This window comes from Mustelus asterias, chromosome 20 (genome assembly GCF_964213995.1).
Source record: "Mustelus asterias chromosome 20, sMusAst1.hap1.1, whole genome shotgun sequence".
Lineage (NCBI taxonomy): Eukaryota > Metazoa > Chordata > Chondrichthyes > Carcharhiniformes > Triakidae > Mustelus > Mustelus asterias.
Window position 1 is genome coordinate 57,202,399 of NC_135820.1, and position 18,470 is coordinate 57,220,868.

At 43.0% G+C, this 18,470-nt stretch overlaps 1 protein-coding gene across 4 annotated transcripts in view; it reads right to left on the reverse strand.

The window, feature by feature from the left end:
* Nucleotides 1–718: 718 nt before the first annotated feature.
* Nucleotides 719–18,470, reverse strand: part of LOC144508557 (transcription elongation factor A protein 1-like) — a 59,104-nt gene continuing 41,352 nt past the window's right edge. For 3 of the 4 annotated variants that reach the window (XM_078236620.1, XM_078236618.1, XM_078236619.1), the window contains 3 exons: nucleotides 15,670–15,816; nucleotides 13,062–13,133; nucleotides 2,991–3,537 (listed from right to left, as the gene is read on the reverse strand). In XM_078236620.1, the coding sequence (XP_078092746.1) occupies nucleotides 3,529–3,537; nucleotides 13,062–13,133; nucleotides 15,670–15,816 (228 nt within the window). In that variant the 3' untranslated portion in view covers nucleotides 2,991–3,528. Of the gene's footprint in view, nucleotides 3,538–13,061; nucleotides 13,134–15,669; nucleotides 15,817–18,470 lie in introns of all 4 variants that reach the window. The other variant, XM_078236617.1, reaches the window with a different exon arrangement.

Below are 18,470 nucleotides of genomic sequence, written 5' to 3' on the forward strand. Positions count from 1 at the left end.
CGGCCTTTGGTGACTGTGGGGAGTCAGCATGTTGCCCCTGTTTCTACGTGGATTTTCTCTGGGTGCTTCGGTTTCTGCCCATTGTCCAAAGATGTGTAGGTTAGGTGGACTAGCTATGGTAAATGCAAAGCTACAGGGATAGGCCAGAGGGGAGGGCCTGGCCAGGATGCTCTTTCAGAGAGCAGGTGCAAACTCAATGGGGCAATTGGTCTCTTTCTGCATTTTAGGAATTCCATGGCTCTACAACAGTGAGGATCAGTGGTAAGCCAGAAACTAGCAAAGGGTGACAAACAATAATAGAGGAAGCAGTTAGAATGAGAGCACACTAGCAAGAAATATAAAAGCATCAAAAGACAAAAGTAAATCTCATCTGGAAACTGGTAGGTACCATCCTGGGGCAGCAGCGCCAATACACTGCATTGCTTCACTCATCCTGGTCTACTGAACAGCAGAGGACTGCTACTCAACCTGGCTCAGGTGCCACCACACAAATGTTATAGATATTCATCTCTGGGAAGTCAGTATTATTTCTTGTATGTTGAGACTAACAGCTCAAATGGCTTCTTGCCACATATTGGAACTCCTGATGCCCTCAGAAAAAACATCCTCACAAAGAACTACCAACAGACAGCCAGCAAAGCACTCCCATTGACAAAGAGCCTCAAAAAAAAAAAGGACGTTGCCTTTCATTAAAGGTGCTATAAAATAAGTTGTTGTTGAAATCATCTTTATTCACAATTTAACAGACAGTTGTCATTTTGGGAGGATCAGGACGATACATAGTTTTCTGCCTTCCAAAGTAATACAAGTGACTCGCATCTTATGTCACACACCGCTTTGGAATCTTAAAATGTTTCATTAAAATTAACATTAAAAAGGTATGAATAATTGAAACTTCATTCAAAAGGAATGCATCTACAGAGCAATTTGCTCTTATTTACCTTCACATACACACCAAGTTTCATTATCCTAGGAAAGCACTCCAGGAGAACACATTCACAGCTGGAGCAGGTGTTAAAATAGTCAAACACCAAGCCACTGTTAATAGCTATCTCAAAATAAATGTTTGCTTATCTGGCTGCTTTTACAAATAGGTTTTAAGATTACAATCCACAGATGTACTTGCCTTTAATTTTAGTAAGAGCATTTTCAATTATCTGGTAACAACACCAAATCCATTCTACTGTTTTCTGTAAGTTACTTGGGTATTTGCACAGGTTGGAGTCTGCTTGCAATCTCTCCCGAGTTGTCATATGCTCGTATTCCTGCATTATTTCTTTCCTTTCCATGGACACAATTTTAGGTGCATAATGGGTTGTTCATCTATTGGAAACCACAAACCATTGGCCTTGCAACAGATTGGATGTATAACAGTCTCGGCTTCTTGCTAGTAAGTTGTCTTCTCAGTATTAGGAATCTTTGGATAAATCCTTACAGATGCTAGTATTCAGCATGGTCTTTGTTCGAAAGTGTTGACTAAGGGTCATCTAGACTTGAAGCGTTGGCTCTATTCTCTCTCTCCACAGATGCTGTCAGACCTGCTGAGATTTTCCAGCATTTTCTGTTTGTTTCAGATTCCAGCATCTGCAGTATTTGTTTTTATTATAATGGTCTTTGTTCATTAGTCTCCAAACCAGATTAGTTACTATCTTTTGTGGAATAGTAAAAATATTGGCACAAGTGGATTGCATGCAATCCCATATCAGAAAACTGCCAGTTATACTCTGGTGAGAATAGCTTTTTCAGTTAAAAGCAGAAACTTTGAACAGGATGAATAATAAAAAGTTGCTTCCACTGATTGCACGATCAGTAACAAACTGCTATATTTTCCTTTGGAAGATGGATGTTAGAAATCTTTTTACAGAAGAGGACTATTAGAACATGGAGTGCTTTACCACAAACTGACAACTGAAGATCAGAATGTTATTTAAAATGAAATTCAGTAAGTAGTTGAAAATATGAAAGAATACCAAGAAAGGGAAGCAAGTGGTCCAGTTGAAAAGTTAGCACTGGCACAACCAGCCAAATCTTTTATGCTTTCATTTTTGTAATTCTATAAAATCTCTATGAATTTGAGGCAGCATCCTTGCTAAGTAGGGTAGCAGTGGTTAGCACTGCTGCTTCATAGCACCAGAGACCCAAATTCAATTCCGGCCTTGGGTGACTCTGGAGTTTGCATGTTTTCCCCATGTCCATGTGAGTTCCTATGGGTGCTCTGGTTTTCTCCAACAGACCACAGGTTAGGTGGATTGGCCATGCTAAATGCGTGGGGTTATGGGGAATGGGGCTTGGGTAAGATCCTCTTTTGGAGAGTTAGTCCAGATTCGATGGATAAAATGGCCTCCTTCTGCACTGCAGGGATTCTGTGGATTTTATGTAACCAAATGGAATGCTTTCACAATCAGCTCTTAATCTAAGTAACAAAAGGATTCTCTCTCACCAAAGAGCACTCAGTTTGGCTTTCTCATGGCAAGACATCAGAAACATTAAGGTAGGAATTTGTATCACCCCCCAGTACAATCAGCCTCTCTAAATGTACCAGTCTCATTAGTGCTCAGGAATGAAAGAATTCAGCTTGTATTATATATTACAATATATTTTAAAAATTTATAAATCCCAATCATCTAAGACTTGAATATGGGATTGCATGCAACCAGCAAGAGGTTGTGCAGATATTCTGTGGTAGAGATAACTCATTTCTACAACTTCAATGCCACTTGGTTTACTCTCCTGTTTGATCATTCCAAACTTTATAGATTGCAACAAAATCATTCAGCTGTAGTTTCTGGAATCAACAATTGTAATCACCAAAGGAAACGTCTCAATAAAAGGGAAGACTTGGACATATGAATTCAAAGTCAAAAGCCAAAAATACAGTTCTGACAGTAACGCCTTTTGCACAAGAATTAGTTGCAAAATACTTAACGATCTGATCAGTTCAGGCTTTGGAATACATTGAGGCAACCCATCATATATCAAATATTCTTGTTGAAAGATAGTTTTAATAATTATGGCATACGGAGAACTGAAGAAAATTTAAACAGTTTCAACTACACCAGAGGCGACTGTGGCGACTACTGATTTTCTGAAACAAAATATTTTTTATTTAGAGGTTTTCACAACTTTAGTACGAAATGTAAAAACAAAACATTTTACACAAATGGAAGCAACAGGTTGCTGCGCACAATTATTACACTTTCATTAAAAATGATCTCAATATATTCAGTCCATATTAGCAATAGCATTTTATTATCGAAACCTAAATTATATAAAGAAGTCTTAAAATACATTGAAGTGAAATGCAACCTGTCATACCATACAATGCATTAATTAACAGACTCTTAATTAGGATATGATTTTAGATTACCTCAACTGAGTTTTAGAGGAGAGTACTTGCAAAGATTATTTACTTTACAACAAGATGTGTAACAAAATGTGAGATTTAATATACATGATGATCCTTTATAATTTAGATACTTCATATATTGGTCCAGCTGCATCTACGAACAGTGGTTGTCTGAGTATTTATTAACAGAACTGAAAAAAAACAAATCTTTGTTAGGTACTGCTTCGCACAATCAATAAATTTAATAAATTGATTACATGCAAAACCAGATTAACAGATTTAGGTTGATGTCGTCTTGTATACAATGCAGATTTCCTGTAACGTACCAGTTTAACTCTTCTCCATCATGCTTCATTAGACTCAAATTTATTTTAATGCACACATTTTTTTTTGCTTAGCTGATCCTAACAATCAAACCTCCAGACCCAAATCCCACTTGGTCCTACTCAACACTTCAATGAAACAATCTCATGTTTTGATTAATAAATGCTATGTCCTTTGGTGCTGTTTTCATTTCCAAGTGTTGGTTAAAAATAGTGAAATGGAGTGCTCAAATAAAGGAGTAAATATTCAGTCTGACTACTCATCTCTACTCTAAGTATTTGTCTCTTAAATTTAATCAACCTTATTCAGAGATCCCCATGATGACCTGAAAGCTGGCTTCAGGCTTTTTAATGCACTTATTTCAACTTTTCTTTGTGAATCAAATCCAGCTGCCACCAAGAGCAGGGTCTTCTGGTGTGGGGAAGTCAGAGTAGCAGGCTGGTGCATGATATTAGACAGGAGCTCTGGTTCAGATGGAAGAGGATCAGAGAAATATGACTCAAGCATGGCATTAGGAATAGTACTGATGCCAAGCTCTTGCCTGTGACCCGACAGCCATCTTAAAATGCTTCTCGCACTCACTATCCTTCCCAGTGACAGAACCTAAAATTGGTTCTTATCACATTTCTATGGCTACATTCAAGTTGCCGGTTTTCTTTGTTCCTTTTTGACCAGTCACTGGCCTCTTGCACTTCTCCTAACTTCCAGCCAACACCATAATGCCTCTCTCTCCCTTCGAGGTTGGGTGGATTAGCCATTCTAAATTGCCCCTTAGTGTCATGGGGATTAATGGGGTAAATACCTGGGATTATGGAGATAGAGCCTGGGTGGGATTGTTGTTGGTGTGGGCTTGATGGGCCAAATGGTCTCCTCCTGTGCTGTAGGGATTCTATGATTCATTCCTGCTTTCCCCACAGGCCTTAACACTTTTTAATCATGCATTGCTAAATGGCCAACAGCCTTCCCAAGAACCCTAGCTGATCGTACAATTAAAAATAAATCCTGCAACATGATCTCAGCCTGCATCATGGGGCCACTGCCAACCCACAGTTACAAAGGAAAGTATTCAGTTCTAAACCCACCACACTGCTGCTCATTATACTTTACCCACACTGCTTCACCACAAATCTGTCCCCAAACCCCAAAATGATTTCAGTCCTCAACATTAAATCTATCAATTTTGTAAACATTTAAATAATTTTCCCCAAATTTAAAATAAAAGTTGCAACGACTTCCATCTTCACCAAGCCCACATTTAACAAACTTCAAGCCTCCAATATTTATGACAATATAGGGAGTTTGTAGAGGGTTTAAACTAATTTGTCAGGGGAGTGGGAAAAGGAATTGTAGTCCAGAAGTCAGTGTTGAGGGTGGTGAGGTATTGGGGAAGGTATCAGGGTCAAGGGTGGGTACCGGTAGACAGGTAGGTGGGTTGACGGGTGTCTACTTCAATGCAAGGAGCATCCGGAACAAGGTAGATGAACTTGGGGCGTGGATTGGTACTTGGGACTACGATGTTGTGGCCATTACGGAGACGTGGGTAGAACAAGGACAGGAATGGCTGTTGGACGTTCCGGGGTATAGATGTTTCAGTAAGTGTAGGGAAGCTGGTAAAAGAGGTGGAGGAGTGGCATTGTTAATCAAGGATAGTTTAACGGCTGCGGAAAGGCACTTCGAGGGGGATCTGCACACTGAGGTAATATGGGCTGCGGTTAGAAATAGGAAAGGAGCGGTCACGTTGTTAGGAGTTTACTATAGGCCCCCAAATAGTAATAGAGATGTGGAGGAAGAAATTGCTAAGCAGATTATGGATATGTGTGGGGGTCGCAGGGTAGTTGTCATGGGGGACTTTAACTTTCCAAATATTGATTGGAACCTTGGTAGGTCAAATAGTTCGGATAGGGCAGTTTTTGTGCAGTGTGTGCAGGAGGGTTTCCTGACACAATATGTGGATAGGCCGACAAGAGGTGAGGCCACATTGGATTTGGTACTGGGAAATGAACCGGGCCAAGTGTTAGATTTGGTTGTGGGAGAGCACTTTGGAGATAGTGACCACAATTCGGTGTCTTTTGTTATTGCAATGGAGGGGGATAGGGCCGTACGGCAGGGCAAGGTTTACAATTGGGGGAAGAGGTAATTATGATGCGATTAGGCAAGAATTAGGGGGCATAAGTTGGGAACAGAAACTGTCAGGGAAAGGCACTAATAAAAAGTGGAACTTTTTCAAGGAACAAATACTGGATGTCCTTGATAGGTATGTCCCTGTCAGGCAGGGAGGAAATGGCTGAGTGAGGGAACCATGGTTCACGAAAGAGGTGGAATATCTTGTGAAAAGGAAGAGGGAGGCTTATGTAGGATGAGGAAACAAGTTTCAGATGGCTCGATTGAGGGTTACAAGTTAGCAAGGAATGAGCTGAAAAAGGGGCTTAGGAGAGCTAGGAGGGGACATGAGAAGTCCTTGGCGGGTCGGATCAAGGAAAACCCCAAGGCTTTTTACTCTTATGTGAGGAATAAAAGAATGACCAGGGTGAGGTTAGGGCCGGTCAAGGACAGTAGTGGGAACCTGTGTATGGAGTCAGTAGAGATAGGCGAGGTGATGAATGAATACTTTTCTTCAGTGTTCACCAAGGAGAGGGGCCATGTTTTTGAGGAAGAGAAGGTGTTACAGGCTAATAGGCTGGAGGAAATAGATGTTCGGAGGGAGGATGTACTGGCAGTTTTGAATAAACTGAAGGTCGATAAGTCCCCTGGGCCTGATGAAATATATCCGAGGATTCTTTGGGAGACAAGGGATGAGATTGCAGAGCCTTTGGCTTTGATCTTTGGGTCCTCACTGTCCACGGGGATGGTGCCAGAGGACTGGAGAGTGGCGAATCTTGTTCCTCTGTTTAAGAAAGGGAATAGAAATGACCCTGGTAATTATAGACCGGTTAGTCTTACTTCGGTGGTTGGTAAATTGATGGAAAAGGTCCTTAGGGATGGGATTTACGACCATTTAGAAAGATGCGGATTAATCCGGGATAGTCAGCACGGATTTGTGAAGGGCAAGTTGTGCCTCACAAAGTTGACTGAATTTTTTGAGGAGGTAACCAAGTGTGTTGATGAAGGTAGGGCAGTTGATGTCATATACATGGATTTTAGTAAAGCGTTTGATAAGGTCCTTCATGGTCGGCTTATGATGTAAGTGAGGAGGTGTGGGATAGAGGGAAAGTTGGCCGATTGGATAGGTAACTGGCTGTCTGATCGAAGACAGAGGGTGGTGGTGGATGGAAAATTTTCGGATTGGAGGCAGGTTGCTAGCGGAGTGCCACAGGGATCAGTGCTTGGTCCTCTGCTCTTTGTGATTTTTATTAATGACTTAGAGGAGGGGGCTGAAGGGTGGATCAGTAAATTTGCTGATGACACCAAGATTGGTGGAGTAGTGGATGAGGTGGAGGGCTGTTGTCGGCTGCAAAGAGACATAGATAGGATGCAAAGCTGGGCTGAAAAATGACAAATGGAGTTTAACCCTGATAAATGTGAGGTGATTCATTTTGGTAGGACTAATTTAAATGTGGATTACAGGGTCAAAGGTAGGGTTCTGAAGACTGTGGAGGAACAGAGGGATCTTGGGGTCCATATCCACAGATCTCTAAAGGTTGCCACTCAATTGGATAGAGCTGTGAAGAAGGCCTATAGTGTGTTAGCTTTTATTAACAGGGGGTTGGAGTTTAAGAGCCGTGGGGTTATGCTGCAACTGTACAGGACCTTGGTGAGACCACATTTGGAATATTGTGTGCAGTTCTGGTCACCTCACTATAAGAAGGATGTGGAAGCGCTGGAAAGAGTGCAGAGGAGATTTACCAGGATGCTGCCTGGTTTGGAGGGTAGGTCTTATGAGGAAAGGTTGAGGGAGCTAGAGCTGTTCTCTCTGGAGCGGAGGAGGCTGAGGGGAGACTTAATAGAGGTTTATAAAATGATGAAGGGGATAGATAGAGTGAACGTTCAAAGACTATTTCCTCGGGTGGATGGAGCTATTACAAGGGGGCATAACTATAGGGTTCATGGTGGGAGATATAGGAAGGATGCTCGAGGTAGGTTCTTTACGCAGAGAGTGGTTGGAGTGTGGAATGGACTGCCTGCAGTGATAGTGGAGTCAGACACTTTAGGAACATTTAAGCGGTTATTGGATAGGCACATGGAGCACACCAGGATGATAGGGAGTGGGATAGCTTGATCTTGGTTTCAGATAAAGCTCGGCACAACATCGTGGGCTGAAGGGCCTGTTCTGTGCTGTACTGTTCTATGTTCTAGGAAGTGGGGAAGGCCAGGAACACACAGATCATGTTGAATTTAATGACGAAAGTTGATCATAATACTTTGGTTCTGATTTCTGTCCAGCAGCCAGCTAAACCAGCTGGCAAATCCAATGGTAGGAAGGTGCAGCTGGGGAATCTTGGGGATGGGGTTATTGATCACAGACGAGAATAATAGTTAGGGATTGAATTTGCCATCAGGGCAGGTGGTCATGATCAGCAGCAGATGGGGCAGAAGATTCCCAAGTATCTTCCTGAGCCTGCAGTTCTCAGTCCCTTTCAACTGCACGGCATAGAACATTACAGCGCAGTACAGGCCCTTCGGCCCTCGATGTTGCGCCGACCAGTGGTACCAATCTAAAGCCCCTCTAATCTACACTATTCCAATATCATCCATATGTTTATCCAATAACCACTTGAACGCTCTCAACGTTGACGAGTCCACCACTGCTGCAGGCAGGGCATTCCACGCCCTTACTACTCTCTGAGTAAAGAACCTACCTCTAACATCTGTCCTGTATCTCTCACCCCTCAATTTAAAGCTATGTCCCCTTGTGCTAGCCAACACCATCCGAGGAAAAAGGCTCTCACTATTCACCCTATCTAATCCTCTGATCATCTTGTATGCCTCTATTAAGTCACCTCTTAACCTTCTTCTCTAATGAAAACAACCTCAAGCCCCTCAGCCTTTCCTCGTACGATTTTCCCACCATACCAGACAACATCCTGGTAAATCTCCTCTGCACGCATTCCAACACTTCCACATCTTTCCTATAATACGGCGACCAGAACCGTACGCAATACTCCAAGTGCGGCCGCACCAGAGTTTTGTACAGTTGCAACATGACCTCCTGGCTCCGAAACTCAATCCCTCTACCAATAAAAGCTAACACACCGTACGCCTTCTTAACAACCCTATCAACCTGGGTGCCAACTTTCAGGGATCTATGCACATGGACACCCAGATCCCTCTGTTCCTCCACACTACCAAGTATCTTACCATTAGCCCAGTACTCTGTATTCCTGTTACTCCTTCCAAAGTGAATCACCTCACACTTTTCCGCATTAAACTCCATTTGCCACCTCTCAGCCCAGCTCTGCAGCTTATCTATGTCCCTCTGTAACCTGCCACTTCCCTCCGCACTGTCTACAACTCCACCGACGTTAGTGTCATCCGCAAATTTACTAATCCATCCTTCCACACCCTCATCCAGGTCATTAATAAAAATGACAAACAGCAGTGGCCCCAAAACAGATCCTTGCAGTACACCACTAGTAACTGAACTCCAGGGTGACTATTTCCCATCAACCACCACCCTTTGTTTTCTTACAGCTAGCCAATTCCTGATCCAAACCACTAAATCACCCTCAATCCCATGTGTCCGTATTTTCTGTAAAAGCTTACCATGGGGAACCTTATCAAACGCTTTGCTGAAATCCATATACACCACATCAACCGCTTTACCCTCATCCACCTCTTTGGTCACCTTCTCAATGAACTCAATAAGGTTTGTGAGGCACGACCTACCCTTCACAAAACCGTGCTGACTATCCCTAATCAAATTATTCCTTTCTAGGTGATTATAAATCCTATCTCTTATAATCCTTTCCAATACTTTGCCCACAGCAGAAGTAAGGCTCACCGGTCTATAATTACCAGGGTTGTCCCTACCCCCCTTCTTGAACAAGGGGACAACATTTGCTATCCTCCAGTCTTCTGGCACTCTTCCTGTAGACAATGACGACACAAAGATCAAAGCCAAAGGCTCTGCAATCTCCTCTCTAGCCTCCCAGAGAATCCTAGGATAAATCCCATCCGGCCCAGGGGACTTATCTATTTTTACCCTTTCCACAATTGCTAACACCTCCTCCTCATGAACATCAATCCCATCCAGTCCAACAGCCTGCATCTCAGAACTCCCCTCAACAACACTGTCCCTCTCCAGTGTGAATACCGACGAAAAATATTCATTTAGTGCCTCTCCTATCTCTTCAGACTCCACGCACAACTTCCCATATCTGTATATCTAAAATCAGGCTCCTAAATGCATGGCGCTCTGCTTGTCGAGGGTGGGACACTGACAACACTAAATCCATCTTCATGAAAATGGTTACAGGTGCTACATTGGTTGGGGATACAATCATGGTTTTAAATTTTTTTTAAACTGTGCCCCCACCCCTATTCTACCCATTGTGGGGGAATTAAAAAGGGAGCAAGAGCTGTGAAAATTGTACAACCCATCTGCATCCTAACATTCAAGTTCCACAATTTAAACTATTCATAAGATGTCACAGCCAAGATTGGGAGCATCCAAAATTTGGCATGCGGGGATGAATCTCTTCCCCATCCTCCCACTGCCTTTTGGTCCTCACCCCAGGTCATACCTGGCTGACTGTGTGAAATCACTGCCCAAATTTACATGGCAGCATGAGCTGCAGCCACATACACACAACTCAATGTCCAAATATTGATGAAGCCTGAATTAGGCTTCAAATATCTCCTCAGCCCTCTCAAATTCCACATTGGGCTGATATCATACCCAACGCCAAAGCATCCCCCACCCCAGCACAACTAGTAAAACTGGAATATCAGCAGCCTCTCAATAGATCCTTGTACAAAGCCCACTAATTTTATTTTCTGGACGCCGTAACCTTAAAAGGACAACATTGACACTTCAGCAGCAACAATAACTTATATTTATATAGTGCCTTTCAACATAAAATGTCCCAAGATATTTCTTGGGATCACTGTAAAACAAAAACCAAACTACATAAAGATACCTTAGGTCAGTTGGCCAAAGCGGTAGGTTTTAAGGTGCGTCTTAAAGGAGAAAGGTGTAATCGAGGGGAAGGGAGAGTATTCCAGAGCTCAAGACCCAGACAACTGGAGACACAGCAATCAATGGTAGAGCAATTTGTGAAGCAGGGATATCTTGGAGGGTTGTAGGGTTCTAGAATATTCTAAAGATAGGAAGGTTCAAAGCCATAGAAGGATTTGAAAACAAGGAGGACCAAAATATTGCTTGTCCGGGAGCTGATGTAAGCACAGGATTAACAGGTGACTGGAACTTGTTGAGAGTTAAGATACGGACATCAGAGTTTTGGATATCCTCAAGTTTATGGAGGTTAGAATGTGGGAGACCAGCAAGGAACATTGGAATAGTTAGATCTAGAGCTAACAAAGGCATGAATAAGGGCTTCAGCAGCAAATGAATGGAGATGGTGTTGAAATCAGGCAATGTTACGGAGGTGGAAATGGCCATCTTAGACGGCACAAATAGGTCAGAAGCTCATCTCAGAATCAAACGTGACACCAATAGTACGAACAGACTGACTTAGTCTCAAACTGTTGTCAGGGAGATGGATGGCATTAGTAGCTAGGGGACAAAGTTTGGAGCAGGATTGAAAACAATGGCCCCAGTCTTTCTAATATTTAATTGGAGGAAATTTCTACTCTTCTAGACCTGGATGTCTGATAAGCAGTCTGACAATTTAGCAACAATGGACGTGGTGAGGTAGAACTGGATATTGTCAATGTACATGTGAAACTAATGCTGTGCCTTTGGATTATGTAATTGAGAAGTGAGTAGATGAGAAATTGGAGGAGGACAGGGATCAGTCCTTGGGGGCAGGGTCATATGTATATATATAGCTCAGCCTTAATTGCCGAATATCTTCACTGTATGTTAGTTACATTCCCTACTTCGTGAGGAACACTATGGGGAGGTTTGTTTCATTTTTCGTAATGTTTTAAGCAGCCCACATCCAAAGCATTTTCTAAATACTAAGAATATCTCTCATTAATGAAAGTCACCAAACAACACAAATGGTATGAGAACATTGTTTGGGGTCACCTTGATCTGAACCGAAAGTAGCATAAATAGCTTTACACTTGCAAAACATGCCAACATTATCCTCCATACTTTCTTTGAAAATTCTGAGGGTGATTTTCAGACCGAGCTGAGCCTGGCTGATCCTGGAAAACAGCGTGCTGGCCGAAAGATAGGCTCTGTGCCGAACAGTTTGTGATCGTCCCAGTCCCTTTCTAATGGCACCAGCCGGATTATGCCCTTATTAGCATATTTAAAGTACCATTTAAATATGCTTAGCCTATTCGACACCGGATTCTCCCAGCTCCAGAGATTTTCTGATCTCCAAGAGACTGGCGAGAATCACTACTGGTCTCCATCAGCGGAGAGCAGGTGCAATAGCCACGCCACGGGCCTCAGAGGCCATTGAAGCCCCGGGGTGGTCAGGGATATGGCCGAACAGTGTTCATTAGGCAGTGCCCACCTGGCACCTGCGGGTCAGTGCCAATGGGGGCCATGAAGGGGGACCCATCGGCAGGGTCCCAATGCCAATGACCCGTGTTGGCAAGGGGGTGGGCAAACACGCTGCCGATGATAGGAAAGATCCAGATGTATGTAGGGGGGAATGCAGTGGGTCTCCCAGTGCACCAAGAGATCGGGGTGCCCATGCAAAATGGTGCCTGACCTCTCTGCAGCCGGGCTCACCAGGGTATTTAGTACCCCTCTCCGTACTGGTGTGCAACTCACTGCTCTCTCAAAAAGTGACTGTGGGATGATTGTGATCCAGAGCGCACAGATCGCTCTGGATATTCTCACTGTTATAACACTTTGTGGGAAAATTCCACTCTCTATTCCTCCTCCACTACCCCATCTCGTTTCTCACCTCTTGATAACAGCAGCATTTGTTTAAGGTACTAAACCATGGGGCATCATCAGACCTCTGGTACCCATCCAAATAGTTACTCTTCAAGCTGAAGATTAAATTGTGTGTCAGCAGGCTACTCCGCTCTGAAGGACAGCAAAACTCTGCTGCAGTCAGCACCTATTAAATGTGTGCTTTCCTTGGATAACAGGCATTTTCACTGAATTTTTTCAGCTTTTTAGCTAGCGATTCTAAAATCGATTTTAGAGTCCAGCCAACTGAGATCAGCTAATTCAGTGAATATAGTCCTTGGGTCCTTCTCAGTATGGCGTAATAGTGTCAATCAATTACTCATAGAGCCCTAATAAAATGCTAACTACTGTCCCACATAGTTTACAAAATTACTTGACAACATGAAAACGTACCTTCCATCTGTTACCACATTCATTGCAAAAGACAAATGTTGTCATGGGTTCATCAGCACTCCGTGTTTGAACCTGGAGAAAGATGAGAGACGGTTACATCGTAAAATGGCCTAACTGGGCAACACTTCAATTCTTGCAAGCTATAAAACTCAACAATCAAGTCAGTTGTTACTTGCTAAAGATGTGAATTGCAATCTCTGCATGTTACTTCTACGTCACTGGAAAGAAAACATAAAAGCAATGCTCTGTTGGGACCTTGCCTTCTTCACAGCAAGGCCTGCCCTACATAGACAAGAACGAACTGAAAGAAAAAAACCATGTTGAAACATATCAAAGAATGACAGCTTATTTATGGGGTGTTAGCTTTCAACAGACTTTTATCTACAAAAGCCAACTGAGAATAAACTAGCAAATCGATCACTGCTTCTCCATAAAAACATGTTCATTTCTTCTTTAAATATTTTAATAGTCTAATATTGGTCTTGTTTAAGATATTGATTAGAACGTATTTAAAATAAATTACAAACTAAATAAGACATGGCTCACGTGATTGATCAAGGATTTACTAAGTGTCATTGTCCATTGTCCGAATTGTATTTACTCACGCTGGTCTTAACACTCTTTCATGTTTGAGTGCCATACTGAAGTTTTGGTTAGAACCGAAACAATATTAGGCCACAATTACCTTTGATATCTACAGAATTGGACCAATAAGTTTTCACTTGTATAACAGGTATAGAAAACTAAAAAAATACACATTTGAACAAATTGGACATCAATGCCACCACTCCTGTTATTACAGTTACATACTTGATTCATTCAGTCGAGAAGGTATTTTTGTGTTGATTTAGTGATCCCAGTTAAAAATCACAAACCACTAGTATACTGGCGTAAATCTTACCGAGTGATGATGCAAAACCAGCTTGAGGATCTTGTTTAAATGCACTTCTGGATAGCTTGGGGCTTGCACAGGATATACAAGGAAGCAGGCCGCAAAGAACATTGGAAGCTCACCATCCACAAAGACTTGTTGCTCAAAATTAAAGGCAAGCAGCTAAATTTAAATACATAACTACATCCACAGGGATAAAGTGTTGACAGGATCAGAATTTTTCAGTCTTTTCAAAGGCATGGTGCAAGAAATGCTGAATGCGGCCAAAATGGTGGTCAACAAGAAAGTACAAGAAGACCGGACAAACGTCGGAGCAAAGTCATTGATGAATCCATTCGATAGTTGGTAAAGTGAATGTGTTGCAGCAAGAGGTAGCTCTGGCTTTCTGGTATTCCACCAGGACAACAACTCACCAGGTAGCAGCTAGCACCCCAGCTCAGTACTAGCAACAGTACCTGGGATGTACGAGACGAGGAAATGCTAAGGAGCCAAGTGTCTTCCTCGAAAGTAACTTTATTACTAACACGTGAACACACAACTCCAAGGCATCTGCAGCTTTGTTACAATCTTCTCTTTCATGTGCTATCTGAACTTTGACCCCCAGGTTCGGTGACCCTATAAAGTACAATGTGTACTAATGCAGAAGTTTACTACTAGTTACCCTATTATCATGACACTTAGCAAAGAAAAACTAATCAAATGTACTGTATAACAGATAAATGGCCTGAAACTTCAAGCCACAAAGTCATGAACCTGTTCAGTTTATAGCTCATCCATGTTAAATCCTTGCAGAACTCTAGAATCCTCTCAGTTGCCTCAGTAAAGCACAAGATGAAACATACAATTGAAAGCTTTGTCATAGCTTCCAACGGCTTCATGCTTATAATGCAATGCATAGTCATTAACACCTGGACTGAACATATGACAACTATCACTAACCCACCCTACTTAGGAAATATATCAGTGCAGTGCCACTGGATAGTTGAACTACATTACTCAAGAAATGCAATGGAATTGTTGGCTTTGATGAACAATAATAGATGACATTGGTCATCTATTCAATCTTTGTCAATACTTAAAATTGTAGTGCTGACGGAATGCAATAGTCCACATCCTTGCTGAACTACAGTTATTTGTTACACTGCAAGCTGACTGAAGGTATATTTGAAATAGTAATAATGCACTGCCCTGCTGATTCAATGAGGCAAGCTGAGGCGGTTGTTGAAGGTCTTTAGTCAGCAGGTCAGGAGCCTGTTCATCCCTTGACTTCCTTCATCATGCGCTATCTCAAATGTGAAATACCGCATGGAAATGTTTCAACAAGCAAAAAAAAGTCAAATTGTTGGTGAGGGAATAATAAAAATGTAGCTAACAAAGAAAATTGCTTGACAAAATAAACTTTGCTAAAAGGCGATGCAAAAACTTACAAAAGTAAACTAACTTTCTTCATCGAGTTTCAATTAGTTCCGATATAAATGTACAATAAGAAGGGAGAAGGCAAACTTAGCAAAAAGACCACAAAATTGTTTGCATTCACCAAAATTATTAAATCAAAAGGTACTAATTAAGTTTGTGTGCTATTATAGCTCACAAAAAACAGTCGTTGTCCAAAAGAAATTGGTTTCAGTTCTACTCTGCCGATTTAATAGTCCCTCTGTGCAACTTCTGCAACAGAAAGGACCATCTAATTGACTATGATGCCAACATCACTCTTACCTGTGTATATGTACAGTTCTTCTTCTTGCACTTCCCACAAGTGAAGAGCGCAGTTTCAGTGCCACCAGTCTTGGCCATTTGGTGTTCTCTGATGGCTTCATTTGTTAAGGCCTTCCGAATCTCTCTCAGTTCGTCACTTGCCATTTCCTTTAGTTTTGTTGAAAAAAATCATCAGAAGGTGAAATATATTGCATAAAAACCTTTGAGCCCAGGTTACATGGATTTCAAATATCTCAAAAGACGACTCAAATTGACTTTTCTTTTAAAGCATTCTTCCAATATAAAAACTTATATCGTAATTCTCCCAAAAAAATTCTGAGTGTCGAATTCGCGTGAAAATGGTGTAATTCACGCTGGTCTTTTTAGTGGTAGTTCAGAGAAGAACCTCCCGCACTTGTGCACTGCAGAGGCCACCAGCGTGAATATCATTAAATTTCAGGAGGTGGGGTCTATTTCCACTGGAGGCGCTGAAATCAGCATGCTGAGTGGGCTACTGAGCATGCGCCGATTTGTCAGTGCCGAGATCGACGCATGTGCAGTGGGCTCACACTGCCGGTCTCCCGATTGCTGGCAAGCCCCGCAACACCAGCTCTCTGCCACTCCCACGGCCCAATCGCTCGCCCCCGACCTGACCACATTCCCCCCACCCAGTGATCTCCAGTTTCCTCTCCTCACTGATATCCCCCCCTCCTGACAGTAACCACCCCCACGCAGTGCAGACCCCCCCTCCCCCCAGCCCACCTCGATCACTGGCCTCCCTGCTCCCCTCACCAATCCCTATGCAGAGTGGCAGCAGGAACCCCCCACCCATTACCCCCTTGGCCCTGCCCAATGGGGGCAGTGCCAAGATGCCCCTTGGGCAGTGTCAGGGGACACAGGCTGGCACTGCCAGAGTACCAATGCCCAGGGGTCAACCCCCACCGTCCGACCCTCTGGGGGCCCAGATTACTCCCCCTTCATTCCAGAGGGATCAAGCCACTAGTTCCCCTTTATTGGGGAGCTATATTGTAATCTCCACTGGAGTGGGAGTTGCTGGCAGACCCAGAGACTTCAGTCCCGGCCCAGCTAATCGTATTTAAATTATATTACAATGACTGTGTAAATGGTCTTTGTGCCTCCCCGCCGATTTCCGGCGTGGAGCAGATGCCGCTGGAAATCTGGCACTGGGAGACAGAAGTGGGGCATGAACGCTCGCGTGAATCGGCCAACGTGAGAATCTCCCGGATGGGAGAATCGTGGCCTTTATGTCCCTCCAATCGGCAAGACACCAAAATGTGCTTTTGTTAAAATCCCTGGTAAAAACATCTTAATTTCACTGTCGATTCTCAGCCCTGCTGAGATCTACCAATTCAGGTGTCTCTTCATACCAAGAAGAATGTTGGTTAAAAGCACATCAAGGAGCAATTCCGTGTGGTTCAGCTCCCAGCCAATCCAAGAACTGCAACTGCAGTCCGTCTCCTGCTGTTACTGACCAAGAAATGCTTCCCTTCAATACTGCTCGATAATTGGCATTTAATACATGAGCACTCACTGTAAACTGGCCAGCACATATATAACTTTAAAATAGCTGCCAAGTTACACTATTCCAAAATAATTAACAGGTTTTCAGGCTCAATGCATTTCAGATGTGAGATGACCCAGTACATTTTATCCATCTTGATAGGATTGTAAAAGCCAGGGTGATGATGATCAGAGATAGCAGATTTTGAAGGGAGATATGCAGCCAGTACAACTGGCTGAATAAATGCAGATTTAACCTGCAGCTTTTTGAGATGCAGAAGGGGAAGAAAATGAATTTCTGGTCAGATTTTCACAAGATGTGATCAGTATACAAACTGTATCATCAAATCCTAGCAAGAGCTTGACGTCCGTGGTGGGGAAGTTGTTGGAGAAGATTCTTAGAGATAGGATGTATGCGCATTTAGAAAGGAATAAACTCATTAACGATAGTCAGCATGGTTTTGTGAGAGGGAGGTCATGCCTCACTAACCTGGTGGTGTTTTTTGAAGAAGTGACCAGAATGGTTGACGAAGGAAGGGCCGTGGATGTTGTCTATATGGACTTTAGTAAAGCGTTTGACAAAGCCCCTCATGGTAGGCTAGTGAAAAAGGTTGGATCTCATGGGATAAAGGGGGAGGTGGCTAGATGGGTGGAGAACTGGCTTGGTCATAGAAGACAGAGGGTGGTAGTGGAAGGGTCTTTTTCCGGCTGGAGGCCTGTGACTAGTGGTGTTCCGCAGGGCTCTGTATTGGGACCTCTGCTGTTTGTGATTTATATAAATGATCTGGAAGGAGGAGTAACTGGGGTGATCAGTAAGTTTGCGGACGACACAAAACTGGCAGGACTTGCAGATAGTGAGGAACATTGTCAGAGGCTACAGAAGGATATAGATAGGCTGGAAATTTGGGCAAAGAAATGGCAGATGGAGTTCAATCCAGATAAATGCGAAGTGATGCATTTTGGTGGGAATAATGTAGGGAGGAGCTACACGATAAATGGAAGAACCATAAAGGGTGTAGAGACGCAGAGGGACCTGGGTGTGCAAGTCCACAGATCTTTGAAGGTGGCGTCACAGGTGGAGAAGGTGGTGAAGAAGGCATATGGCATGCTTGCCTTTATAGGACGGGGCATAGAGTATAAAAGTTGGGGTCTGATGTTGCAGATGTATAGAACGTTGGTTCGGCCGCATTTGGAATACTGCGTCCAGTTCTGGTCGCCACACTACCAGAAGGACGTGGAGGCTTTGGAGAGAGTACAGAGGAGGTTTACAAGGATGTTGCCTGGTATGGAGGGGCTTGGTT